The sequence below is a fragment of the Lepus europaeus genome, chromosome 10 (assembly GCF_033115175.1).
Source record: "Lepus europaeus isolate LE1 chromosome 10, mLepTim1.pri, whole genome shotgun sequence".
Lineage (NCBI taxonomy): Eukaryota > Metazoa > Chordata > Mammalia > Lagomorpha > Leporidae > Lepus > Lepus europaeus.
In genome coordinates this window covers 70,628,796-70,655,555 of record NC_084836.1, presented here as the reverse complement: position 1 = coordinate 70,655,555, position 26,760 = coordinate 70,628,796, and the positions used below count along the sequence as shown (strand labels likewise).

Here is a 26,760-nt window from a genome sequence, read left to right as displayed (position 1 = left end):
AACAAGGGGATTTCCATATGCCAAAAAATAAGACAGGCCTAGTGCCTGGTGCAGCAGGAAAGACACTGCTGGGGATGCCCACATCCCACACTGGAACGCCTGGGCTTGATTCCTGGCTGTGCTCCCAATTCCAGCTTCCTGCAGATGTGCGTCCCAGGAGGCAGCAGGTGATGGCTCAAGCAGTCTCTGCCATCCACACAGAGGACCAGATTGAAGTCCTGACTCCCAGCTTTAGTTTGGCCCAGGCTTGACTGTTGTGGGCATCTGGGGAGTGACTCAGCAGATGAGAGGTCTCTGTCTATCTCTCTCCTTCTCTGTATTTCACAATAATAAATTAAAAAATACATAAAACAGGGGTCAGTGCTGTGGTGGAGCGGGTAAAGCCACCACCTGCAGTGCCAGCATCTCATATGGGTGCTGGTTCGAGTCTTGGCCACTCTGCTTCCAATCCTGCTCCCTGCTATTGCACTTGGGAAAGCAACAGAAGATGGTCTAAGTCCTTGGGCCGCTGCACCGATGTGGCAGACCCAGAAGAAGCTCCCAGCTCCTGGCTTTGGTCTGGCCCAGCTCTAGCTGTTGAGGGCATTTTGGGAGTGAACCAGCAGATAGAAGACCTCTCCTCTCTCTGTATCTCTGCCTTTCAAACAAATAAATAAATAAACCTTTAAAAATATATAAAACAAAAACGTCAACTCCTACTTTATACCATGTACACATTAACTTAAAATATATCACAGACCTGAATGTAAAGCCACATAATTGCTAAAAGAAAATACACGAGAAATCTTTGTGACTTTGGACTGGGCAAATATGTTTAAAAATAGAACACAAAACAAATGAATACAGAAGAAATCATTGGTAAATTGCATTTCAGTAATTACAACTAAATCAAAAGACATTAAGTAAAAGAAAAGATGTGCCACAGGTTGAAAGACAAAATCCACAAAAAATATATTTGACAAAGAACTTCATCCAGAATATACACAGAACTCTTAAAAATCAATACAACAGACACTTCACCACAGAAGACATGGCAAATAAGCACATGAAAAGATGCCTACATAATTTTTTTTAAGATTTATTTATTTATTTGAGAGGTAGAGTTACAGACAGATAGAGGGAGAGACAGAGAGAGGTCTTCCATTTGTTGGTTCATTCCCCAAATGGCCACAACGGCCAGAGCTGAGCTGATCCGAACCACGTGGTGCGTGCAGGGGCCCAAGCATTTGAGCCATCTTCTACTGATGCCATAGCAGAGAGCTGGATCAGAAGTGGAGCAGCCGGGACTCAAACCGGTGCCCATATGGGATGCTGGTGCTGCAGGTGGTAGCTTTACCTGCTACGCCACAGCACGCAAGATATCTACATTATTAATCATTAAGAAAGTGTGCATTAAAACCCCAGCAACATACCACTACACACCATCCAGAATGGCTAAAATTCAAAAGCCTGCTAAGTGTTGACAAGGAGGTTTGGAGCAACAAGGAATTCTCATTGGTTGCTGATGAGAATGGAACCATGGTGCAACCATTTCGGAAAAAGAGTTGGTTGGTCACTTATTAGATTGCTAAATGTACACTTAGCACATGACCCAGCAACTCCAAGTCTACACAGACTTTATGCTAATGTTCATAGCAGCTTTAGTCACAACAGCCACAAACTGGAAGCAATGCAAGTTATCTACCCAGTGAGTTATTATTTGGTAATACAAAGGGATGAACTGCCAGCACACATAGCAATGGGGGTCAACATTAACAGCTCTGTGCTGGGGTGACACAGTTGCCGTGTGGGATGCCCATGTCTCGGATCAGTGAGCTGGCCAGTCCTGGCTCCCCTGCTAATGCACACCATGAGAGGCAGAGGTACGGCTGAAGTAGTTGGGTCCCAGCCACCCATGTGGGAGACCTGGATTGAGTTCCGGGCTCCCAGTGGTGGTCTGGCCCAGCCCTGGCTGTTGTGAGCATTTGGGGAGCTGACCCACTGTCTGTCTCTGCCTTTCCAGTGAATAAAAAGACATAACAATGTGGTGAAACGCTACACGCAAACATTATGAGTCCATGAGTCTATTCATGTGGAATTCGAGAAAAGGTAAAGCTCTAATCAGGGGAGTAAACCAGCAGAGGGAAGACCTCTCTCTATCTGCCTTTCAAATAAATTAAAATAAATTTAAAAAAATTATAATTATAGGGGGACTGGCGCTGTGGCATAATAGGTAAAGCTAACACCTGCAGTGTCGGTATCCCATATGGGCACCAGCTCAAGTCCCAACTGCTCCACTTCCCATCCAGCTCCCAGCTAATTGCCTGGGAAAGGAGCAGAAAATGGTTCAAGTCCTTGGGCCCCTGCACCCACGTAGGAGACCCGGAAGAGGCTCCTGACTCCTGGCTTCGAATCAGCTCAGCTAAAGCCGTTGTGGCCACCTGGAGATCAAACCAGCAGGTGGAAGATCTCTTTGTCTCTGATAAAAAATAATAATAATAAATTATAATTGTAGAAAGCAGAACAGGGTTTGTAGGACCCAGGGCATGGAAGGAAGGCATAAGAGAACGCTATAGGCCGGCGCCGTGGTTCACTAGGCTAATCTTCCGCCTGCGGCGCCTGCATCCCAGGTTCTAGTCCCGGTTGGGATGCTGGATTTTGTCCTGGTTGCCCCTCTTCCAGTCCAGCTCTCTGCTGTGGCCCGGGAGGGCAGTGGAGGATGGCCCAGGTCCTTGGGCCCTGCACCCGCATGGGAGACCGGGAGGAAGTACCTGGCTTCTGGCTTCAGATCGGCGCAGTACGCCGGCTGCAGAGCACCACTTGGGGGGTGAACCAACGGAAAAAGGAAGACCTTTCTCTCTGTCTCTCTCTCACTGTCTAACTCTGCATGTCAAAATAAATAAATTTTAAAAAAAGAGAACGCTAATGAACTGTCGAAAGTGTCCTAAGTAGTTGATATAATGGTGGTTAATAGAACTACACACACTTGTCAAAGCCCCCCAAACTGTATCCTTAATATTAGCGAATTATACAAATGAAATTGACATTTTAAAAAAGCAGACTTTGCCTTAAAAAAAAAAAAAGGCATAATCCCCATAAAGCCAAAGAAACAATGGTCAAAAATGTTGGATATTGGAAGCAAAGGAGAAATGGAAGCTGGCTTCACGGACCCGGGAAAGTTGATTCCTCATCGAGGGGCAGGCAAAGCCCAGAAACAAGCAGTCTCAATGAGCTGGCGTCAGGTCCCCGTGGGGGAGGCGGCTGGATCCCCAGACCCCCTGTCCTGCTCCCGCCAGCCAGGGGCCATTCTATCCTGTCAAACATTCCACCTGCACCTCCTGGAAAGGGTGGGACAGGTTCTCCGGCCTGGTGGACCCCAGGAGGAGCCGAGCACAGGAGGGACACCCTGAACGCCAAGGCCCTACGTGACAGTTTGTTGTTGAAGATCTTCCTTCCGCAGAAAACAGCTTTTTCCCTTTTGGGCTCCCAGCCAAGCAAACATCCGCCACGCACAAAAGCTGGGAGCCTTTTCACTGGGGACTCTGACGGCGCTGATCTGGCTGTTAGGGTGAAGCCCTCGTGACTGCGTTCTGCTGGCTCTGTGAGAGTACACAGGGGCGAGTGCAGGCGCAGGGGTTAACTCACTGCTTGGGATGCCCGCATTCCACCCTGGAGTGCCTGGTTCAAGACCCAGCTCCCTGCTCCTGTGCACCCGGAGAGGCAGCGGATGGACGGCGTCAGCTGGGCCCAGCCCTGGCTGTTGCAGACATTGAGGGGGAGCGAAGCAGCAGAGACCCAGCCTTTCAGACGCTGTGAAAAAGAAGACCATGCAGACGTACGCAGATGCATGCTCCCTGTCTCTTGCCATGTCACGCTCTGCGCCACTCCAGGACTCTTGTCAGCAAGAATGCTGTCACCAGAGGCTGGACCCACAGGGCCCGCCTGATCCTGGACTGTGCGCTAAATGAACCCCTTCTCTTTCTAAGTTAGTAGCCTCAGGCATTTCGGTATAGTAACACAAACCTCTCGGATCACTTGCTCCCGGGGAAGCCAGCCATGAGTATGGGCACACTCCGGGAGCTCCGTGCAAAGGACTTGGTGGAGTGGAATCATAGCTTCTGCTGAGAGGCAGAGCTGCTTTGCCAGCTATGTGAGTCCACTGCCTCGGGAGCGACCCTGTCCTCAGAAGATGGGGAGGGCCCTTCAGCCAGAACAAACAGCCCAAACGTCCCCAAGTTCCGGACCCACAGCCACTGCGAGGCACAATAAACAACTACTGCTATGGCAAGCCTCTGAGTTTTGGGGTGCTACGTTGTCCAGCATTGACTATGCATGAACCCAGATAACCCTTAACAGAACCCCTATTTGGCGCGAGTCCTCTCCCAACATCCCAATACTGAAAACGCTTCCACTGGGCCTTTTATACTCACCTCAAATAAAAGCAGAGAGCTCAGACGCCCAGAGCACTCTCAAAGAAGACGTGAAAGACAGAGACCAAAAACAATCCAAAAATGCAACTTGAAGGACCCTGAGACCACGCAAGGAAACGAAACTTCCCAAAGCTATTTTTAACATTCTCAGAGCGGCAGGAGAGAATATTGCATCCAAGAAATAAGAGACAAGATACCAAAAATAAAAAAAAATGTCAGAGAACGAGAGTTTCTAGAAATTAAAAATAGAGCAGACATGAAAAACTCAATAAAAGGACAGGAAAATAAACTTGATGAAACTATTCCAAAAATGAAAATCTCTGGGAAACAGCAGAGAAGAGTAAGAAAATGGGGTAAGCAGGGCCGGTGTTGTGGCATGGCAGGTTAGGCTGACACCTGTGACACTGGCATCCCATGAGTGCTGGTGGGTCCTGGCTGCTGCTCCGTTTCCAATCCAGCTCCCTGCTAATGCGCCTAGGAATGCAGCAGAGGATGGCCCAAGTGTTTGGTTCATCCTCTGCTGCTTTCCCAGGTGTACTTGACCCATCTTCCGCTGCCTTCCCAGGTGCACTAGCAGAGAGCTGGGTTGGAAGTGGAGCAGCAGCCAGGACTCAAACCAGCACTCACATGGGATGCTGGCATCTCTAGTGGCAACTTAATCCCCACTTTTTAAAGATTTACTTATCTATTTCACCAGCAGAGTGACAGAGAAGGGCCAGGGGAAGAGACAAGAGAGAGAGAGAGAGAGAGAGAGAGAGAGAGAGAGAGAGAGAAAGTCTTCCATCCACTGGTTCACTCCCCAAATGGTCACAATGGCCAGAGCTGAGCCGATCTGAAGCCAGGAGCCAGGAGCTTCTTCCGGGTCTCCCATGTGGGTGCAGGGGCCTAAGGACTTGGGCCATCTTCCACTGCTTTCCCAAGCCACAGCAGAGAGCTGGATGGGAAGTGGAGCAGCTGGGACTCAAGCCAGTGCCCATATGGGAAGCCGGCACTGCAGGTGGCAGCTTTACCCACTATGCCACAGCACGGGCCCCAATTCTTTTTTTCTTGTCATGATTCCCTTGACAGTACAATATAACAGCTATTTACATAGCATTTACATTGTAAGAAGTGACTGAAAGCACGCAGGAGGATGTGCATAAATTACATGCAAATCCCATGCCACTTTATGTAAGGGACCTGAGCACCCGTGGATGTTGGCATCTGTGAATACTAATCCCCCGTGGTTACTGAGGCATACCTGCACAATAACAATAAAACGTCGGTTAGCAGCATCAGCAACTTCATCAGGGAAGACTGTGTGTCAAGCTCTTGGCAGGGAATACAAGTTTTCCAAAATTCAAAATGCTCTCTCAAGAGTTGGAATTCGAGGCCAGCTCCCTGCTAATGCACCTAGGAAAGCAAGCACTGGTGGCCCAGGGAAGCTCCTGGCTCCTGGCTTCGGACAAGTCCAGCTCCAGTCATTTATGGAGTTAACTAGTGGATGGATCTCTCTCTGTCTCTCTGTAACTCTGCCTTTCAAATAAATAAAATTTTTTTAAAAAAAATCCTGTCCTTGATAACAGTTTTTTACTTTTAGTTTTATTTTAAAATTTTTATTTATTTAAGAGGCAGAGAGGAGAGAAAGAGAGATCCTATCTGCCAGTCCATTCCCCAAACACGAGCCAGGATCAAGTCAGGACCTCCATCCAGATCACCCAGGAGGGTGGCAGGAGTCCAGTTCCTTGAGACATCACCACTGCCTTCCAGGATCTGCGTTAGCAGGAAGCTGGAGTCAGAAGCCAGAGCCAGGAACAGGAGCTGGGTACTCGGACGCGGGAGGCAGGTGCTTCACTGCTAGGTTAAATGCCTGCTCCCTCCCCACTTTAGCCACTTTAAAAAGATAAGTTGGAGGGGCTGGTGCTGTGGCACAGGGGGTAAGGCCACCGTCTGCAGTGCTGGCATCCCATATGGGCGCCGGTTCAAGTCCCTGCTGCTCCACTTCTGATCCAGCTTTCTGCTATGGCCTGGGAAAGCAGTGGCCCCTGCACCCACATGGGAGACTCAGAGGGGGCTCCTGGCTCCTGGCTTCGGATCGGCACAGCTCTGGCCATTGCGACCAACTGAGTGAACCAGTGGATGGAAGACCTCTCTCTCTCTCTCTCTCTCTCTCTCTCTGCCTCTCTGTGTAACTCTGACTTTCAAATAAATAATAATTTTATTTATAATTATAAAAGGAATAATATTTAATAAATTATTAATATATGTTATATATTAATACAGTATATAATAATATAATAATAAATTTATTTCTTTATTTGAAAGTCAGAGTTACACAGAGAGGCAGAGAGAGAGAGAGAGAGAGAGAGAGAGAGATCATCCATCTGATGGTTCACTCCCCAATTGGCCACCATGGCCGGAGCTGCGCCCTGCGCCGATCCAAAACCAGGAGTCAGGAGCCTCTTTCTGGTCTCCCACACAGGTGCAGGGCCACTGCTTTCCCAGGCCATAGCAGAGAGCTGGATCAGAAGTGGAGTAGCCGGGTCTCGAACCGGTGCCCATACGGGATGCTGGCGCTTCAGACCAGGGTGTTAACCTGCTGCGCCACAATGCCGGCCCCTAAATAAATAAATCTTTAAAAAATATATAAAGTCATGGATAGGGCCACCTGGGAGCCTGTGGTGACCTTGATCAGAAAAACAAACAAACGGGAGTGGGCATTTGGCTTAGCACTTTAGATGCTGGCTGGGATGTCCCCATCGCATACTGGAGTGCCTGGGTTCTGCTCTGCTCCCAATTCTAGCTTCTTGCAAATGTACACCTTGGGAAGCCACAGGTGATGGCTCAAGTAATTGGGTCCCTGCCACCCACACTGGAGACCTGCACTGAGCTCCTGGCCTCTGCTTTGCCCAGCACTGACTGTCGTTGGCATTTGGGGAGTGAACCAGTAGATGGGAGCTTTGTCTGTCTATTTCTCTCTTGTTGTCTCTCTTGACTCTCAAATTAAAAATAAACAAATGAATAAACAGAATAAAATGATTAAGAACATAAACTTGGGCAGGTATTTGCCTGAGTGTGAAGGTGCCAGTTAAGACACTCTCATTCTACATTAGAGAGCCTGGCTCCGGCTCCTGACTCCAGGTTCTGGCTGACGCAGCCCCCGGGAGGCAGTGGTGATGGTCTGAGTAACTGGGTTCCTGCCATCTGCATGAGAGGCCTTGCTTGTGTTACTGGCTCCTGGCTTTGGCCTTGGCTGGTCCCAGCTGTTGCAGGCATTTGGGGAGTGAACCAGTCGATGGAAGTTGTGTGTGTGTGTGTGCTTGATTTTTAAAAATTCACTAATCAGGTAAACAAATGTATTTTAAAAATTAATTTTAGCTTCTATGTATTTTTATTAAAAAAAGATTTATTCATTTATTTGAAAGTCAGAGTTGCACAGAGAGAGAGAATGACAGGAAGAGAGAAGTCTTCCATCCGCTGGTTCACTCCCCAGATAGCCACATTGGCTGGAGCTGCGCCAATCCCAAGCCAGGAGCCAGGAGCTTCTTCCGGGTCTCCCACGTGGGTGCAGGGGCCCAAGGACTTGGGCCATCTTCTACTGCTTTCCCAGGGCATAGTAGAGAGCTGGATTGGAAGTGGAGCAGCCGGGTCTTGAACCGGCACCCAAATGGGATGCTGGGACTTCAGGCCAGGGCATTAACCTGCTGTGCCACAGCGCCAACCCCCCAATAATTGTATTTTTAAAGTCCCAGGTCACCTGATTAATCACCAGAAAATCCATAATGAAGGGAGGCTTACCTGCTTCATGAATGTGGGGGGATCCTTTAAATAAAACTCCAGTCTCAATAAATATCAGAGATTCCACAGGGAGAAATTTTAGCATTTTACTAATCTCCAAAACTCTTCTTTCCTTGCAAACATAAAGCCTTATGCCTGCTAAACAGGAATTCCTTGTGTCCCTTCCCTACTGCTCCTGTACTCCCTCTGTGAATCTATTGGTACCTATCGGTACCTCTTTTTCTTTTCTTTTTTTTAAAGATGTATTTATTTATTTGAGAGGCAGAGTTAGAGAGGTCTCCCATCTGCAGGCTAATGGCTGCAATGGAGGGAGCTGAGCGAATCAGAAGCCAGGAGCCCGGGCCTCCTCCAGGTCTCCCACATGGGTGCAGGACCCAAACACTTGGGCCATCTTCTATTGCTTTCTCAGGCCATTAGCAGGGAGCTGGACCAGAAGTGGAGCAGCCAGGACTTGAACCGGCACCCATATGGGATGCTGGCACCACAGGCAAAGGCTTAGCCTATTAAGCCACAGTACTGGCCCCCTAATTGGTACCTCTTAACAGTGGAGTCATATAGTATTTACCTTTTTGTGACTGGCTTATCTCATTAGCATAATGTCCTCCAAGCTCACGTGTCAGGATTTCTTTCCTTTCGGCGGAGTGTTGCTATTCCATTGGACGTATATACCACGCTGCTTTATGTGTCCATCTGCTGGTGGTCACTGGAAAATTTTGGGAATGACATTGCTACAAAGATGAGTTGCCTGTTTGGGACCCTGCTTTCAATTCTTTCTGAGTTTGTGCCCAGAAGTGGAATGCTGAATCATATGAGATCCTTTATTTTTAATTTTGGGGGAATGATTTTCCATAGTACCTGTGCCATTTCACATTCCCTCCAACAGTGCACAAGGAGTCAGCCAATCCACAACCTCACCAACACTTAGTTTTGGCTTCTGGTTTTTTATTTCGTTTTTAAAAGAGATTTATTTATTTATCTGAAAGAATTACAGAGAGAGAGAGAGAGAGATAAGGAGAGGGAGAGAGAGGTCTTCCATCCACTGGTTCACTCCCTAGATGGCTGCAATGGCCACAGATGAACCCAGCAAAAGCCAGGAGCCAGGAGCTTCCTCTGAGTCTCCCACGTGGGTAACAGGGGCTCAAGTAGTTAGGCCATCCTTCACTGCTTGTCCCAGGCCATTAGCAGGGAGCTGGATCGGAATGGAACAGCCAAGAATGGAACTGGTGTCCATATGGGATGACAGTGTTGCTATGCCACAATGCCAGTCTGTTTTTTCTCTTTTGGGTAACAGCTATCCAATTGGGTATGAAGTGGAATCTCATTGCATTACTGAGTTTCATTTTGGTAATGATCACTGGAATATCTTTTTTTGTGCTTGTGTACATTTGTGTGCCTGGAGAAATACCTTTTCACATCATTTCCCCAATTTTAAATGGAGTTATTTGCTCCTGTTATTGATGCGTAGGAATTTTTAATACATCTGCCAAATATATAATTTTCAAATATTTGCTCCTATATGTAGGGATCCATGCTGCTCTCTTTGTCATAACCACCATCTTGCCCTCTGGGTGACCTTGGCAGTCATCCCAAGCCCTATGGGATAAACAGAGTCTTTAAGATAATCTTCCCGGGGCTGGCATTGTGGTATAGTGGGTAAAGCCACTGCCCATGAGGCCAGCATCCCATACGGGTACAGGTTTGGTTCCTGGCTGCTCCACTTCTGATCCAGCTCCATGATAATGGCCTGGGAAAGCCTCAAAAGATGGCCCAAGTGCTTGGGCCCCAGCACCCATGTGGGAGACCTGGACAAAGCTCCTAGCTCCTGGATTCAGCCTGGCCCAAGCCCTGGCTGTTGCAGCTATCTGGGGAGTGAACCAGTGGATAAAAGACCTCTCTCTCTTTAACTCTGCCTTTCAAATAAATAAATCTTAAAAAAAGATAATCTTACCATACCTAGAGTGTTCCGTATGTGATGCCTGCAATGACTCTCGTCTGATGTTTTAAATGTTGATATTTCTGAGAAAAGTCCAAGTACATTCCTGTTGGCCAGGAGCTCCCTCTGTGTAGCTAGCAAATAAATCCCTTTCCTACCATCACAAGGTATGGGGATCTTGTCATCTTGCTGCCACCCAAGACAGACTGCTGTCCACAAATCCCTATTATAGTACACCCTGTGTTAAAAATGACAGGAAGTGTGGGCGGCGAAGAATGTGCAGATGTTGCCACTGCCTTCATCCTTGTTAACACGGGGAAAAGGCAAGGGAAGTGTTATTAGTCTAAGAAGAGCTTTACAACTCAACTGCAAGAAAACATATGACCCACCTTTAAAAATGGGCAAAGGACCTGAACAGACATTTATTGCAAGATGATGTAAAAATGGCCAAAAGGCACTTAACAAGATCAAGAAAATGCAAAGCAAAACCATGTTGGTGGTGGGGGAGTGGTGCTTGGCGTAGCAGGTAAAGCTGCCGCCCGCAGTGCCAGCATCTCATATGGGCACCAGTTTGAGTTCAGGCTGCTCTACTTCAGATCCGGCTCTCTGCTATGGCCTGGGAAAGCAGTAGAATATGGTCCAAGTCCTTGGGCCCCTGCACCCAAGTGGGAAACCCGGAAGAAGCTCCTGGCTCCTGGCTTTGGATCGGCGCAGCTCTGGCTGTTGTGGCCATTTAGGGAGTGAACCAGAAGATGAAAGACCTCTCTGTTCTCTCTCTCTCTGCCTTGCTGTCACTCTGCCTTTCAAATAAATAAATAAATATTTTTTTAAAAAAGCAATCCTGTTGAGGTATCACTTCCTGCTACTTGTTCAGACGGCTGCCATCAGAGAGACAAGTGACAGCAAGTGTTGGCAAGGGTGTGCACACTTCTGGAACAAGTGCACACTGCGGCAGCCATTATGGAAAACAGCACGGAGGTTCCTCAAGAAATGAAGGAGAGAAGTCCCACGCAAAGCAACACTCTCTCTTCTGGGTACACGCCCACAGGAAGTGAAGTCGGCACCTTGTAAAGACACCTGCACTCCCATATCCACTGCAGCTTCATCCCCGTAACCAGGATGCAGAGACACAGTACCTGTCTGTCCGTGGCTGAAGGGATACAGACACGGTGCTATGCACATGTATGACAGACCATCCCCAGCTCTTCAGGAGACCCTGCCATTCTCCACAACAGGGACAGACCCAGAGGACAGCACTCTCAGGGAAGAGCCCAGACACAGAAAGAAAATATTGTATGATCTCACTTATATATGAACTCTAAAAAAAAAATCTAAATATATAAAGGTAGAAAATGAAACAATGGTTATCAGGGATGGAATGGAGGAGGGGAATGTAGGTCAAACTAGAAATGTGTAGGATGGGGGCCAGCGTTGTGGCATATAAGGCAAAGCTGCCAACTGTGACATCGGCATCCCATATGGGCACTGGTTCGAGTCCCGGCTGCTCCCATTCTGATCCAGCTCTCTGCTGATGGCCTGGGAAAGCAGCAAAAGATGGCCTGAGTGCTTGGGTCCCTGCCACCCATGTGGGAGACCCAGATGGAGTTGCTGGCTCCTGACTTTAGCACAGCCCAACCCAGGCAGTTGCAGCCATCCGGGCAGTGAACCAATGGATGGAAGATCTCTCTGTCTCTCCCTCCCTCTCTCTGTCTGTAACTCTGCCTTTCAAATAATTAAAATTTTCAAAAGAAAAAAAAAAAAAGACATTATGGAACAACAGAGACAGAGACCCCGCACAGCTCTCAGAGTAAAAATGGGCCACATCCAGAGGACTGGGTCTCAAGAGAACTCTGGACTCTCAACAGTGACACGAGACCTCAAGACTGAGGGAAAACGGGTCCTGCCCCAGCTCCCGTACCCGGGCCGTGGGCAGACGGCCAGGCGGCTGGCTCACTTCCTGCGCCCCCTGTCGAGGAGGCACTGGAGGGGGTCTCCACCAGAACAAGGAAGCAGACCCGGAAAGAAGAGACCCGGGCTCCAGAACGCAACGGAGTTGACCCGGGGCGGGGAAAGCAAAGCAAGTCCCCAGCAAGAGGGAGACGGTGACAGCTGTGTGTGCTTGGAGAGCAGCCAGGGCCAGCCGGGGCAGGGCAGAGGCAGCCACGGGGAGGGCGAATCCCAGCACAAGCTCAGGACTCGGGACACAGCCGCCCCCTTGCCCTGGAAGAATCTTTCTTCCCCCGATTTCTTCGAAGAGCTCTCTCTCCCCCATGTCCACGGGTTTTCTAGAAAGCCCTTCCGTACCCTCAGTTGACCTCCTGCCTTCACCTCTCCTCGCTCAGGACTTTAAGCCCCCAGTCACAGCCCCGGCGGCCCTGGCTCCCTGCCCCGCCCCACCTTCCCTGGCTGCACTGACTCCCCAGGCCCTCCAGGGGGCAGCAGCGGAGGCCCACCTTGGGGAATATGGTCACCATGCTGCTCAGGCACCCCTGGCGCTTCTCCTCCAGGCCCTTCTGCCTGTCGGCCCAGGCCTGCAGCTGGAGGCTCTGCCACCTGCCCATGCGCTCCAGCAAGCCGCGGAGGTTCTGAGCCTCGGAGGCAGCCCCGGATTCTCGCGAGACTCGCAGGCGGCTCATCACTTCCAGTCTGGAAGAGAAGAGCTGTGAGTGGTGGGCGGGCAGAGAGGCCTCCATCTCCGCCAAGTCCGCTGCGCAGAGATGATCCCGTTTTCTGTAACTCCTGGGAGCAACCAGAAGGGGGCAACAGGGAGAAGGCAAGTGGGAGGGGCGTCAGGTGAGGAGCCTGGGGGCCTGGCTGGAAATAGGAAGAGAATGGGGCCAGCGCTCTGGCGCAGGGGGTTAAGCCAGCGTCTCAAGCCTATGGGGGCCGGTTGGAGTCCTGGCTGCTCCGCCTCCGATCCAGCTCCCTGCGAATGTGCCTGGGAAAGCAGCGGAGGATGGCCCAAGTGCCTGGGCCCCTGCACCCATGTGGGCAACCCAGATGAGGCTCCTGGCTCTAGCCTGGTCCAGCCCTGGCTGTTGTGGCCATCTGGGGGAATAAACCAGTGGATGCAAGATCTCTCTCTCTCTCTCTTGCTCCCTCTCCTTTCAAATAAATAAACATTAACAACAACAACAACAAAACAACAGTGACACAAAATGAGGGGAGCACAGTAGGCAAGGTTACGGGCAGAGTGGTGGGAGACAGGAAGAAGTGGGAAGCAGGCTTCTAGAAAAGTCCACCGCAAGGAGAGCTGCACGTGAGCACCAGCCTCCCGCACCCGCCGGGGTTCCCTGGGGTCCCAAGGACAGACACCCTTGGCTGGAGCCCCCCTCGGCAGACCTGGGCCCAGGCATGGGCGATTCTCCCCCAGCCCCCCTCCCTCCCTCCACTTCTGCCCCTGGGTTCTGGCTCTGCGCACACGAGGCAGTGGGTGTGGGTGAGGACCTACCGCAGGCCCTGGAAGCGCCGGTAGAGGATATACTTGTGGCATAAGCACTGTAGCCTGAGCACGCCCAGCTCCAGGGTGGCGGCAATGAGCTCCGACGCCTTGCTGTGCAAGTGGTGGGGCAGCCCCAACTCTGACGCCTCCCTCAGGAGCTGCAGGTTCTTCCGCTGGGCCTCCGTGTCCAGGTGGTATGTCGTCTCCCTCAGAGCGCTCGGGGACCTCTGCCGAGAAGGCTGGGCCACCCTCCGGACGGGTGTCCCGGTGACGGGGAAGGAGGCAGACTTCTTGGGCTTCGTGGGGACCCGGCAGGCCCAAGGTTTCTGGGTAAACTCCACTGCACTCATGGTCCTGGGCTGCCGGATGCTGGGGGACCTGGGCAAGTGTGGCCTCCTGCCTTGGCAAGCAGATTGGGCCCGGCTCGGGGGAGGCGCTGGCAACGGCTCTGCCTTCCTGTTCCTCCGCTGACACGTGGTCGTGCAGACCGTCCTGCCCACATCCTCCCGCGGCTGCCCCAGCTCCCTCCTTGGGCTCTCTGGCTGCTTCTGGGACCTCTGAGGCTGCCCCCTGGCTGTCCACTCCATCTCCCATGGCCGCAGCTGCTCCCGCGAGGGCCACTCCTGCAGCGGTAGCCCTGTCTCCTCCTCCCCCTCCTCCTCTGGCGGCCTCTGCTTCTCCCTGCTGAGCTCCTCCTCCAAGCACCCGCCCTGGTTCTCGGGGGGAGCCTTGCCGGAGCTCTTCCCGGAACGAGGCTTCACGTGGAGTCCCCCCTTCTCCTCGAAGTGGTCCTTGCGGTCTCCGGCTCCCAGCCCCAGGCTTTCCCGCTTCTCAGGAAGCTTGTGATCCAAGGAGATCAGTGGGGGCTCCAGGCCCTCCGTGTCCTTGCTGTTGTACGCATCCGCGACTCTCGAATGCATGGTCATGGTGGACAGCGGCTGATGTGCTGGGGGCATGGCCCCACCATCCCAGGCCAGGGTCACCGGACTCGAGAAAGCTGGGGAAGACACCTGCTCCCTCTTCTGGGCTTCATGGTGGGTTTCCTCCATGAGCCGTCTGTCCTTTGGGGAGCTCTCTTTCTCTAAGGGGCCCGGGGACTCAGCGAGGACCTGGGGCAGGTCTCCTGCTTGACCTCTGGCCGCCTGCAGGTTCTCCAGCTGGAACGCTAGGGCGTGCTTTGTCAGGAGGAGGTCACGGTGCCTCTCCTGCAGGACTTTGACCTGCTTCAGCAGGGCGTCCTGCTTGCTCTCCAGGGCCTCAGTGGCCCTCTGGAAGTGCAGCCTCTGGCGGCTGAGCTCCCTGGTCATCTCCGCCTGCAGGCACTGGCATTTGCTCTCCAGGCTCCTGTTCTCCTTGTGCTGCAGCATCAAGGCCTTGCTGAGGTTCTCCACGGTGGCCAACATGTACCTAATGGCCTTGACCTCCCCCCTGCTGAACATGGCTGAGTCCAGGAGCTCCTGCAGCATGCTTGTCACCTCCGAGACCCTCGTGCAGGTGGTGTGCCTATCCTGCAGCATCTGCTCCGGGCTTAGGGGCTGACGGTGAGCTGTCGATTTGGGGGAGCTAATGTCCCACCAGCCCCGCCAAAAAGTGTGTCTGGATACTGGGAGAGGTAGAGAGGGAAAAAAAGGCAATGAATGCCCATGTGGCCCAAGGATTACAATGATTTCTCCAGACCCTGCTTGGCCAGCATGCCCATGCAACCCTCTTAGGGATTTGGCTAGAAAACAGAGCATGGGCTGGTTGGAAACTCTCAGGAGTCTGCTGGGCCCAGAGCTCGCCCAGAGCTCAGCCTCCGTCTGCCAGCTCCACAGCACCTTCTATCCCGGGGGGGCCCAAGATCATCACCCAGCTCAACTCCACCCCCCACCCCCCTCACCCGCCATGTTCTCCTGGAGTAGTTACTTTTCTAGTCGTGCCACTTCACAGCCTCACTATCCACCCGGACCCCTTCAGCCCACCTGTTAGCCCTGAACTACGCTTTACAGCCAATCCAGCTGTCAGTCCTGCCATGGGTTCACACGGGGTTGTTTTTGAATGACTTGGTTCTTTTCCCATGTAGGATATCACCAGCTCCTTTGCAAGCAGTGAGCCCTCTCCGGAAATGCATGCCGTGGCCAGCCTTGAGACATAGCCTTTGCCCTCCAGGCATTTATAATTTAGAAATAACTATACAAATAACTGGGATTGGTGTTGTGAGCCGTGGGTCAAGCTGCCGCCTGTGACACCAGCCTCCCATGTGGGTGCCAGTTCCAGTCACCGTTGCTCCACTTCCAATCCAGCTCCCTACTGACGCACCTGGGAAAGCTGCAGAAGATGGCCCAAGTGTTCTGGGCCCCTGCCCCACATAGGGGAGACCCAAATGGGGTTCCAAGCTCCTGGCCCAGTTCTGGGAGTTGTGGCTACTTGGGGAGTGAACCAGTAAATGGAAGATCTGGGTCTCCCACGTGGATGCAGGGGCCCAAGGACCTGGGCCATCTTCTACTACTTTCCCAGGTGCATTAACAGGAAGCTGGATCAGAAGTGGAGCATCCAGGACTCAAACTGGTGCCCATATGGGATGTCGGCACTGCAGGCAGTGGCTCTACCCATTACGCCACAGCACTGGCCCCAACCTCCTAATTTTATATACAAGGAAACTGAGACTCAGAGAAAGGAAGCAACTCGTCCAAAGTCACACAGTCAGGAAAGGGCAGAGATGGGGTTCAGAGTCAGGTCTGTCAGACCACAAAGCCCAAGCTCTTGAGTACAGTCAAGAAGCCAGGAGACCCTAGCACGAGGCCTGGCTCCGCTGTCAGAGTTCTCTGCGCTCCCTTCCCTGAGCATCAGTGTTCTCAGCTACAAGGTGCATGTCACCCCCAGCATTGCTAGGGGCACGGTTCCAAGGTTTGGCCTTGCTGCCCGAGCACCTCCAGGACCTGGAGGGGCCTCTGGCTGAGCCGCACTAAACTTCCCGGCTCTGTCGCTGGGTCAGGTGCAAGGAAAGATATTCTCCGACTCCGGCTACAAACAGCAGGCTTCCTGGACTCCTGGCTTTGTCCCCCAGAACCCCAAGCAGCCACAGCTGCAGGCAGCACCTGCAGGGAGCCCTATGTCCAACCCTGAGGGGCAGCCCCTGCCCACTGCCCACCTAGCTCCACCTCTGCCCCCGGGACCTACTTTGTGTCTTTTTTCTTTGCTCTTCAATGAGGGTGGAGCAGAGCGAGATGAGAGACTCAATGCCTCCCTTGGTGGCAATGAGGGAGAGAGGCAACACTTTCTCCATCACCTCAATCCATTCGTCCACGACTTCCTCTTCCTCCTCGCTCTCCCTGCTCCTAATCTCATAGGTGAGACTTTCACCTGCACAAGGAGTAGGGGTAGAAGCTGAGAACAGTCTGTCCCCAAGGGAGCCGTGCAGCCCCACAGCAGCGGGGTCCCAGCAGCTTTGCAGTTACACTGGTTTCATGTCTCATTGGCGACAGATGGGAGACTGGGCGCGTTCCCTACTTCCCGTAAAAGGATTGGTGGAGGAGCAAATAAGAGACTTAAAGTGATCAACACAAGGCGGGCTGAGCAGAAATGCACGAGACTCTAAGTATCGTCCTACAAGGCAACAGGTGTCTCTCTTGCTCCTGCGCGGTGCCGGTTGCCTGGCCCTTGGCAGATGGACAATTAGATGCATTCAGTGTGGTCAACAGCTCTCTCACCAAGAGCTCCCAGCAGCGTCGGTGAGCGGGGTGGGGCACGTGCCTACACCATCCTCTGAGCCTGCAGCATCCAGCTTACAGGATGACCCCCATCTGGCTTCAGGGCTGGGTGTGGCAGGGCCACACCCCAGGGGCTGGCATCAGAGCACAGGCAGTTAAGGAGCGGTCAGCGCCGTGACTGTCACCCTTGGGCTCCTCCACAAAATATGAGGGAATGTCAAGTTGGTGAGGGCTGGCGCTGTGGCATAGCGGGTAAAGCCACTGTGTGCAGTGCCGGCATCCCATACGGGCACCAGCCTGAGTCCCAGCTGCTCCACTTCTGATCCAGCTCTCTGCCACCTGTGCTTGGGAAAGCAGTGAAGATGGCTCAAGTCCTTGGGTCCCTGCCACCCATATGGGAGACCCAGATGGAGTTCCAGGATCCTGGCTTTGGCCTGGCCTAGCCCTAGACGCTGGAATCATTTAGGCAGTGAACCAGCAGATGGAAGACCTTTCTCTCTGTTTCTCTCTGTAACTCTGCCTTTCAAATAAATAAAAACAAATCTCTTTTTAAAAGTTAGATGTTTCCACCAGCTTTTTATAATAATTTTTTATGATTTATTTTATTTATTTGAAAGACAGAGTTACAGAGAGAGGGAGAAACAGAGAGAGAGGTCTTCCATCCACTGGTTCACTCCCCAAATGGCTGCAATGGCTGGAGCTGCACCCATCTGATGCCAGGAGCCACCAGGAGCTTCTTCCAGGTCTCCTATGTGGGTGCGAGGGCCCAAGGACTTGGGCCATCTTCTACTGCTACCCCAGGCCATAGCAGAGAGCTGGATCAGAAGAGGAGCAGCTGGGACAAGAACTGGCGCCCATACGGGATGCCGGCACTTCAGCCAGGGCTTTAACCCACCGTGCCACAGTGCCGGCCCCTCCACCAGCTTTTTAAAATACCCTCATACCTAGTGTGGGTTTGAATTCATTTTCTGTCCTGCTTAAAAAAAAAAAAATGAGCTGTCACAGTGGACCTGGGATGCAGGCATTGTGACTAGTCGGCTAAGGTCACGATGTTGCTACATTTGGACAGTGACATGGAGAGCAGAGGTGACGTGTGTGACGTGAATGACATGGGGAGCAGAGGTGACATGTGTGACACAAGTGACATGGGGAGCAGAGGTGACGTGTGTGACATGAGTGACATGGGGAGCAGAGGTGACGTATGTGACACAAATGATATGGGGAGCAGAGGTGACATGTGTGACACGAGTGACATGGGGAGCAGAGGTGATGTGTGTGACACAAGTGACATGGGGAGCAGAGGTGACGTGTGTGACACAAGTGACATGGAGAGCAGAGGTGACGTGTGTGACGTGAATGACATGGGGAGCAGAGGTGACGTGTGTGACACAAGTGACATGGGGAGCAGAGGTGACGTGTGAGACACGAGTGAGAGGTGGGAAGCTCCCCAGGGAAAGGCCGCGTGTCCTTCGCCTCCCCGCACCCACTGCCCCACAGTTCCCTCCCAGCAGATGCTGACTGAGGTGGAGAAAAGGAGAGTGAGCAGGCAGGGACCAGCGTCCCGGAAGGAGGGCACCCCTCCCGCCCCCCCCCCCCCGCACGCTGGCAGACTCACCCCAGTCGGCCAGCCAGCGGCGAATTTCACACAGATGCTGCTCTTTCGCCTTAACGCCATTGGAGAAGGAGGCGATCTTCTCCAGCAAGGTGAATCTCTCCTTGCTCTTCTGGTCTGACTGGCGAGAGTCGGCCTTTTCTTTCAAATCATAGCCCAGTTCTTCCTGGAAGCGGTTGATGGCACAGTTGACGTTGCCCAGGATGCCCGAGAGCTGGCTGGCAATGTCCTGTATGGGAGGGAGCAGATGGTAGGGTTTGGAAAAGGGGGGTCCCAGAGCAGTGTGGCTCCAGACTGGTCACTCAACCCTTTTGGGTCCCAGCTTGCTTATCTTTAAAGAGGGGATTGTTAGAATGGCACAGGATTGCTGTAAGAATTAAGCAAGTTAGGGGCCCGGCGTTGTGGTGTAATGAGTTAAACTGCCACATGCAATGCCAGCATTCCATATGGGCGCTGGTTCGAATCCTGGCTGTTCCACTTCCTCTTTTTTTTTAAAGATTTTATTTATTTATTTGAGAGGTAGAGTTACAGATAGAGAGAGGGAGGGACAGAGAGAAAGGTCTTCCATTGCTGGTTCACTCCCCAAATGGCCGCAATGGTGGGAGCTGAGCCTATCCGAAGCCAGGAGCCAGGAGCCTCCTCCAGGTCTTCCATGTGGGTGCAGGGGCCCAAGCACCCAGGGCCATCTTCCACTGCCTTCTCAGGCCACAGCAGAGAGCTAGATCAGAAGAGGAGCAGCCAGGACTTGAACTGGTGCCCATACGAGATTCTAGTGCAGCAGGTGGAGGGTTAGCCCACTACACCACAGCGCTGGCCCCTATTCTACTTCTCATCCAGCTCCCTGCTAATGCACCTGGGAAAGCATCAGAAGACAGCCCAAGTGCTTGGGTCCCTGCACCCACATGGGAGACCCGGAAGAAGCTCCTGGCTCCTGGTTTCAGCCTGGCCCAGCCCTGGCTGTTGTGCCCATCTGGGGAGTGAACCAGCAAATGGAAGATCTCTCTGTTTCTCTCTCTCCCTCTCTTTGTAACTCTGCTTTTCAAATAAATAAATAAATCCTTAAAAAAAGAGAACTGAATGGATTTAGTATTTGTAAAGTGTTTAGAACAGGGCCTGGCACACACCACGCATGGCGACATCATCATCTCTGATAATCACCATGGTCGTTAATTAGCCTTTGGATTATTGAGACAGGAAGGGACCCAACACTGAAAATACTTTGGCAGACATTTCTTCAGGATCTCAGACCTGGCGGGGAGCTTCCAGACGTCTCCTCTTCAAAGCATGCAGAGGCAACGTGAAGAACAGAGGCCCCAGGGAGCCTCCTGCACAGATGGACTGAGCCTTTGGCCACTTCTCCAACCCTATGAGCTTCCTGGGCAGGCTGCCAAGAGCAGACCCTGAGTCCAGAACTCTGCCTGCCCCCACTGCTTCAGGCTACTCTGGTGCGTCCAGCTCTGCCCCAGTGGGGTGGCTGGTTCCAACTCACCCTCTAGAAGCCAGTGTAAGAACCGGGCGTTTTCCAACTTGTTCTTTCATTTCTCTATTCTCTTCAAGATAGGAAACTAATTCTATTATGAAGGAATCTGTAGGACGCACAATTTACTCTTTAGACCTTATAAAAGAGATGGCTAACATTTTTCTGTAATAGCATAGCCAAAATAAGAGCTTAAATAATAATCTCATAGCTAGATTTACTTCGCCATCATCGAAGTAAACGGTAAGTAGAAAAAACCTCCCTTTCAGACCAAAGGGAAAGAAAGTTTTTAAGTGAGTATATAATTTTCCTCATGGGCATTGTCTACCTTAGAAAAACTACTACAGAACATGCCTGTGACTATAGACTTGTTCAGGCCACCGAAGATTAGAGATGAGACTTGGGCACTCCCTTGACTTGCATCCTCTCGTCTGCTTTAACACAAACCAGGAGGCAAAGAAAGCTAGGCATCAGAAGCAATGGGAGGCAGGCCTATTAATGGCTGATCTGTACAGTGATCTGCCCTCAAGGAGACCCAACAGGCCAGTCCACTGCAGTGGCTTTCAATGTGGTAAGCCTGGGCTTCAGCAGAAGTCAGCTTGTGAAGAGCCCTGGCAGCTCTGCCAAGAGTTGGATCACTGGAAATGGACCTGCCCTGGAGTCGAAGGATGCCCAGGTCAGAGCCACAGATCTTATTGGCTCTAAGCTGAAAAGTCCTTCACTCAGTCCAACTTCCAAAGTGACCACTGCAGCTGAGGGGATGGCCAAGTAGGGTCAGCAACATTGCAGGCAGAACTGTAAATTTCTTGTTAGAGGTGCCACCTGCCTTTACCTGGCCAACTCTCCTCCCAGGCCAGCCAAGTAATGAAAGTTAACAGGGTGCCTTCCCCTAGGAGGTTCACATCTCCCTTAGGATGTACTCCATGTGAAGAGATAGATAGGTCTGGGCCTCTTAACTTACAAGGCCTAAAGCCCAACAGATTATTATCAAGCCCCGTCTGTCAGGTTCTATTTGCCTCTCAATCAGAAAACTTAATTGTAGCTTAGACAGCACCTTTCTTAGCTCCTCTAATAATGACTCTGTCCTTTGTTCTAGACCCTGTCTACCGCACTTGGGCCTCATTTCTTTGTAATCATAACCTCTACTCTACCTCCAATGGCTCTACTCCCAACCTGTGTGTACTGATGGTCCTCTTCCCCACTTAATGCTATATAATTGTTCAGACCTGGTTAATGCCACTCTTAGGATCATTGGTTACTATCCTCACCCTGTCTTTTATGACCTTGTCTAAATATGATCAGAGTCGGCGAACTCGGAAGGCTTCCATAGCCTTGATAACTCATGACGAGAGCCTAGGGTGGTTACTGGCACCATAAACTAGAGTGTCAATTTGTTGGGTCAACAACAGGAGTCACTGTGCACTTGCTCCTCATGTGGGATCTCTGTCCTTAATGTGCTGTTCATTGTGATTTAATGCTATAACTAGTACTCAAACAGTATGTTTCACTTTATGTTTCTATGTGGGTGCAAACTATTGAAATCTTTACTTAATATATACTGAACTGATCTTCTGTATATAAAGAGAATTGAAAATGAATCTTGATGTGAATGGAAGGTGAGAGGGAGCGGGAGAGGGGAGGGTTGCGGGTGGGAGGGAAGTTATGGGAGGGGGAAGCCATTGTAATCCATAAGCTGTACATTGGAAATTTATATTCATTAAATAAAAGTTTAAAAAAAAAAAGAACCGGGCGTTTTCCACTAATTAGCCTGCAAATCCCGGGACCCCTGAGAGCCCAGAGCTGAAATTGTGCTCAAACCTGGAATCCGTCTCCAGCCCCAACCACAGACCCCAACAGAAGACTGATTCCCTTGTCTCTGGGGCTACCTCTTGAGCTCGCATCAGCTGCGCCGTCTCAATCCTGGAGATGATGGCTTTCACAGACGGGGGAGTCGCTAACTCAGAGGGGTCGTCCTTCTCCATCCTGGGCCGCCGTGGCAGTTGCAGTCACGAGTATCCCGAGACTCTGCCACCCAGCCCTGGACACATAGCGTCAACTGCTTTGGAGGTGGAGGGTCCCAGGGGAGCTCCGGGTGCCCTCTGCCCAGCCACAGCTCCTATGGTAACTGCCAGAGCCTGCGTTCTAACTGACCCTTCGTTCCTAGTGACATCATCAGTTTGATGAGAACTTGGCCACCTGTCTGTCTGGTTTTTTTTCCATTACCATCTCACACACCCACACACACACACACACACGTGTGTGTGTGTGTGTATATATATATATATATATATATTTGACTTGTTTTTTTTTTAGAAAGATTTATTTATTTATTTGAAAGGCAGTGTTACAGAGAGGCAGATGCAGAGAGAGAGGTCAGGTCTTCCATTTGTACATGACGGCTCAAGTGCTTGGGTCCCTGCCACCCACAAGGGAGGGCTGGATGGAGTTCTGGGCTCCTGGCTTTGGCTTGGCCCAGCCCTAGCTGTTGTAGTCATTTGAAGAATGATTCTCTCTCTCTCTCTTTTACTCTCTTCTCTCTGTCACTCTGCTTTTCAGTCTTCAAAAAATAAAATTAAATAGGGGTTGGTGTTGTAGTGGTGCAGGTTAAGCTGCCTGTGACACTGACATTCCATATGAGTACTGGTTCAAGTCCCGGGTGCTCCACTTCTGATCCAGCTCCCTGCTAATGTGCTTGGGAGAGCAGTGGAGAGACTCGATCAGAGGTTCAGGATCTGGCTTTGGCCTGGCCCAGCCTCGGCTGTTGCAGACATTTGGGGAGTGAACCAATGAAATGAAGATTTCTCTCTCTCTCTCTCTCTCTCTCCATCTCCCCTTCTCTTTCTAGCTCTGCCTTTCACATAAACAAATCTTTAATAAATCAATAACATAAATGGACATATGTTTGCAGTTTCCTGAAGGGGAAGGCATGGTCAACTCACTGAAGGTGATAATCATGGCATGAGACCTTTACAAATGAAAGGGACAATCACTATTTGCTCAGGGCCTAGAACTGTGCCTGGCACTCCGAAGGCACTTAATAAACACTTGGTAAACGAGTGAATGACCCTGTCAGTATAAACACATACACATGCAGAAGTATTCCTAATTAGCGAAGTATTCCCAATTGCAGATACACATGGTAAGTTTGGTCCTTGATGGTCTCACCTGTTACCTGACGAGGACCTGTCTTTCACCTACTAATCCTCATACTCTAAGTGCATTCTCTCATTGGCTCATTCGTTCCACAAACACTTTCCTATAACATCCATGTCCCTGGCCTGGGGCTGGAGACAATTAATTCTGAATTAATGCTGTCCTTAAGGCCCCCTACCATGGCATTCAGACACCTGTCTGTCTGTCTGTTTGTCCAAATGTTTGGCCCTGGATGGGCCCTTTACTCTCTAGACGACTCACAACACATCCAAGCTGGCTCAGGCTCAGCGGTGACAGAGCCAAGGACAGCAGCACCGGGGCTCCAGCCTGCTTTCCTGAGCACCACCTGGGCTGTCTTTTTCATTTCTCCCTCCTCCCCTCCCCATTTCCATTTATTTATTTATTTATTTAAGATTTATTTATTTATTTGAAAGGCAGAGTTACAGAGAGGTGGAGGCAGAGAGAGAGAGAGAGAGAAAGAGACAGAGAGAGGGGGGGAGATCTTCCATTTGCTGGTTCACTTCCCAAATGGCCACAGTCACCAGAGCTGGGCCCATCCGAAGCCAGGAGCCAGGAGCTTCCTCTGGGTCTCCCACAAGGGTTCAGGGGCCCATGCACTGCTTTCCCAGGCCATCAGCAGGGAGCTGGAAGGGAAGTGGAGCAGCCAGGACTTCTCGGTGCCCATATGGGATGCTGTTGTCCCAGGAGGCAGCTTTACACACTATGCCACAGCACTGACCCCTGGGCTCTTTTGAATAATTATAAATTGTGTAATTCACTTACAAGTCTTTGTGTGGACATATGTTTACATTTCTTTTCAGGAGATACCTAGGAATAGAATTGTTTCACTTTCTAAAAAAATGTCAAACTGTTTTTCAAGGAGAGACTGTACCATTTTATAATCCCCATTTCCTTTTAAACTCAACCATACTAATAATTAGATTACAAAGGGGGCTGGCACCGGGGCACAGTGGGTAAAGTTGCTGCCTGCAGTGCCGGCATCCCACATGGGTACTGGTTCAAGTCCTAGCTGCTCTGCTTACGATCCAGCTCTCTGCTATGGCCTGAGAAAGCAGTGGAAGATGGCTCAAGTCCTTGGGCCCCTGCACCCACCTGGGAGACATGCAGGAAGCTCCTGGCTCCTGGCTTCGGATCAGCTCAGCTCCAGCCATTGTGTTCATTCCATCTGGGGAATGAACCATTGGAAGAAAGATCTCTCCCTCTGCCTCTATGTAACTCTGCCTTTCAAACAAATAAATCTTTAAAAAAAAAAAAGATTACACATGATCTAAGCATACCGTTAAAATGTAAACTGCAAGGGTTGGTGACAAAAAGAAAGAAAGAAAGAAAGAAAAAAAAAAAAACAACACTCAACCATATGCTGTCTCCAAGAATCACATCTTAAATTAAAAGACAAACAAAGGTCCAGTGCTGTGGCGGAGCGGGTTAAGCCGCCATCTGCAGTGCCGGCATCCCATATGGGCGCTGGTTCGAGATCCAGCTGCTCCACTTCTGATCCAGCTCTCTGCTATGCCCTGGGAAAGCAGTAGAAGATGGCCCAAGTCCTTGAGCCCCTGCACCCACGTGGGAGACCCGGAGGAAGCTCCTGGCTCCTGGCTTCGGATCGGCCCAGCTCTGGCCAATGTGGTCATCTGGGGAGTGAACCAGCGGATGGAAGACCTCTCTCTCTCTGCCTCTCCTTCTCTCTCTTTGTAACACTGACTTTAAAGTAAATAAAAATTAAAAAATTTTTAAAAAGACAAACAAGAGTTTAAAATAGAAAGATATGGCCGGCGCTGTGGCTTAACAGGCTAATCCTCCGCCTAGCGGCGCCGGCACACCGGATTCTAGTCCCGGTTGGGGTGCCGGATTCTATCCCAGTTGCCCCTCTTCCAGGCCAGCTCTCTGCTATGGCCCGGGAAGGCAGTGGAGGATGGCCCAAGTCCTTGGGCCCTGCACCTGCATGGGAGACCAGGAGAAGCCCCTGGCTCCTGGCTTCTGATCAGCGAGATACGCCGGCCGCAGCGGCCATTGGAGGGTGAACCAACGGCAAAAAGGAAGACCTTTCTCTCTGTCTCTCTCACTATCCACTCTGCCTGTCAAAAATAAATAAATAAATAAATAAAAATAAAATAGAAAGATAGAAAAAAGAAAATCTCTTATGATAACAGGAATCAAAAGAGAGCCGGGGTGGCTATGTTAGCATTGGATTTTAACAGAAGAATTATCAGCAATAAAAAGGGATGTCCATTCTATGGTGACAAAGGCATCAATCAATAAAGTGGACAGGATCTTCAGTGTGCTAATACCACTAATAACTGCCTCAGGAGGGCGGTGCTGTGGCGCAGTGAGTTAAAGCCCCGGCCTGCAGTGTCAGCATTCCATATGGGCGCTGGTTCGAGTCCTGGCTGCTCACTTCCAATCCAGCTCTCTGCTGTGGTCTGGGAAAGCAGCAGAAGATGGCTCAAGTTCTTGGGCTTCTGCACCCACATGTGAGACCTAGAAGAGCTCCTGGCTCCTGCCTTTGGATCAGCCCAGCCCCGGCCATTGTGGCCATTTGGGGAGTGGAGTAAACCAACAGGTGGAAGACCTCTCTCTCTCTCTCTCTGCCTCTACATCTCTGTAATTCTGCCTTTCAAATAAATAAATCAATCTTTTTTTAAAGAATGAATCAGTCAGTAAAAAGTGTGACAATTACTGTACAGCACAGCAATCCCATGTATACATAAGTGTTCCTAAGCGGCTCTGTTTATAACAGACCAAACCTGCAAGCAACCTTAAGATGTTCTACATGGTTTGTCCCCTCCAAAAACGCACACTGAAATTTAATGTGACCCTGACTGTGGCGTGCAATGGTGCGGCCTCCAGCAGGTGACAGGGATTAGGTAAATCACTGGGTCCCAGGACAGAGACTAGGACACAAGTTCCCTCTCTGTCTCTATGTGGTGGCCTGCATGATCTTCAGGAAGGCCATCACCGGATGTGGCCCCTTGACCTTGGACCAGAACTGTGAGCTCCAACAAATCTCTTTTCATGACGATTTGCCCAGCCAGTGGAACTGTTACCAGCAACAGGAAATAGACTGAAACAAACCTAAACCTAACAGTCCATTGACTGGTGAATGGAGAAACAAACTGTAGCATGTCTTTGTGATGAAACATACTACTTCCCATCATGGGAGGAGTCCCTAATGTGGATAATCTCACAAGATTTACTATGGAAAGAAAGCAAGACACAGGGCTGGTGCTGTGGCCTGGTGGGTAAATCT

The 26,760-nt window shown here is 50.9% G+C and overlaps 1 protein-coding gene across 1 annotated transcript in view; it reads right to left on the bottom strand.

Moving 5' to 3' along the window:
* FAM186B (family with sequence similarity 186 member B) overlaps positions 1 to 22,321 on the bottom strand; it is a 45,762-nt gene extending 23,441 nt beyond the window's left edge. Inside the window, exons 1-5 of the mRNA XM_062202494.1 lie at positions 22,226 to 22,321; positions 18,866 to 19,091; positions 16,721 to 16,903; positions 13,571 to 15,164; positions 12,573 to 12,765 (exon numbers count right to left, since the gene is read on the bottom strand). Coding sequence (XP_062058478.1) covers positions 12,573 to 12,765; positions 13,571 to 15,164; positions 16,721 to 16,903; positions 18,866 to 19,091; positions 22,226 to 22,321 — 2,292 coding nt within the window. The remainder of the gene's footprint in view (positions 1 to 12,572; positions 12,766 to 13,570; positions 15,165 to 16,720; positions 16,904 to 18,865; positions 19,092 to 22,225) is intronic.
* Between the last annotated feature and the right edge of the window lie 4,439 nt (positions 22,322 to 26,760).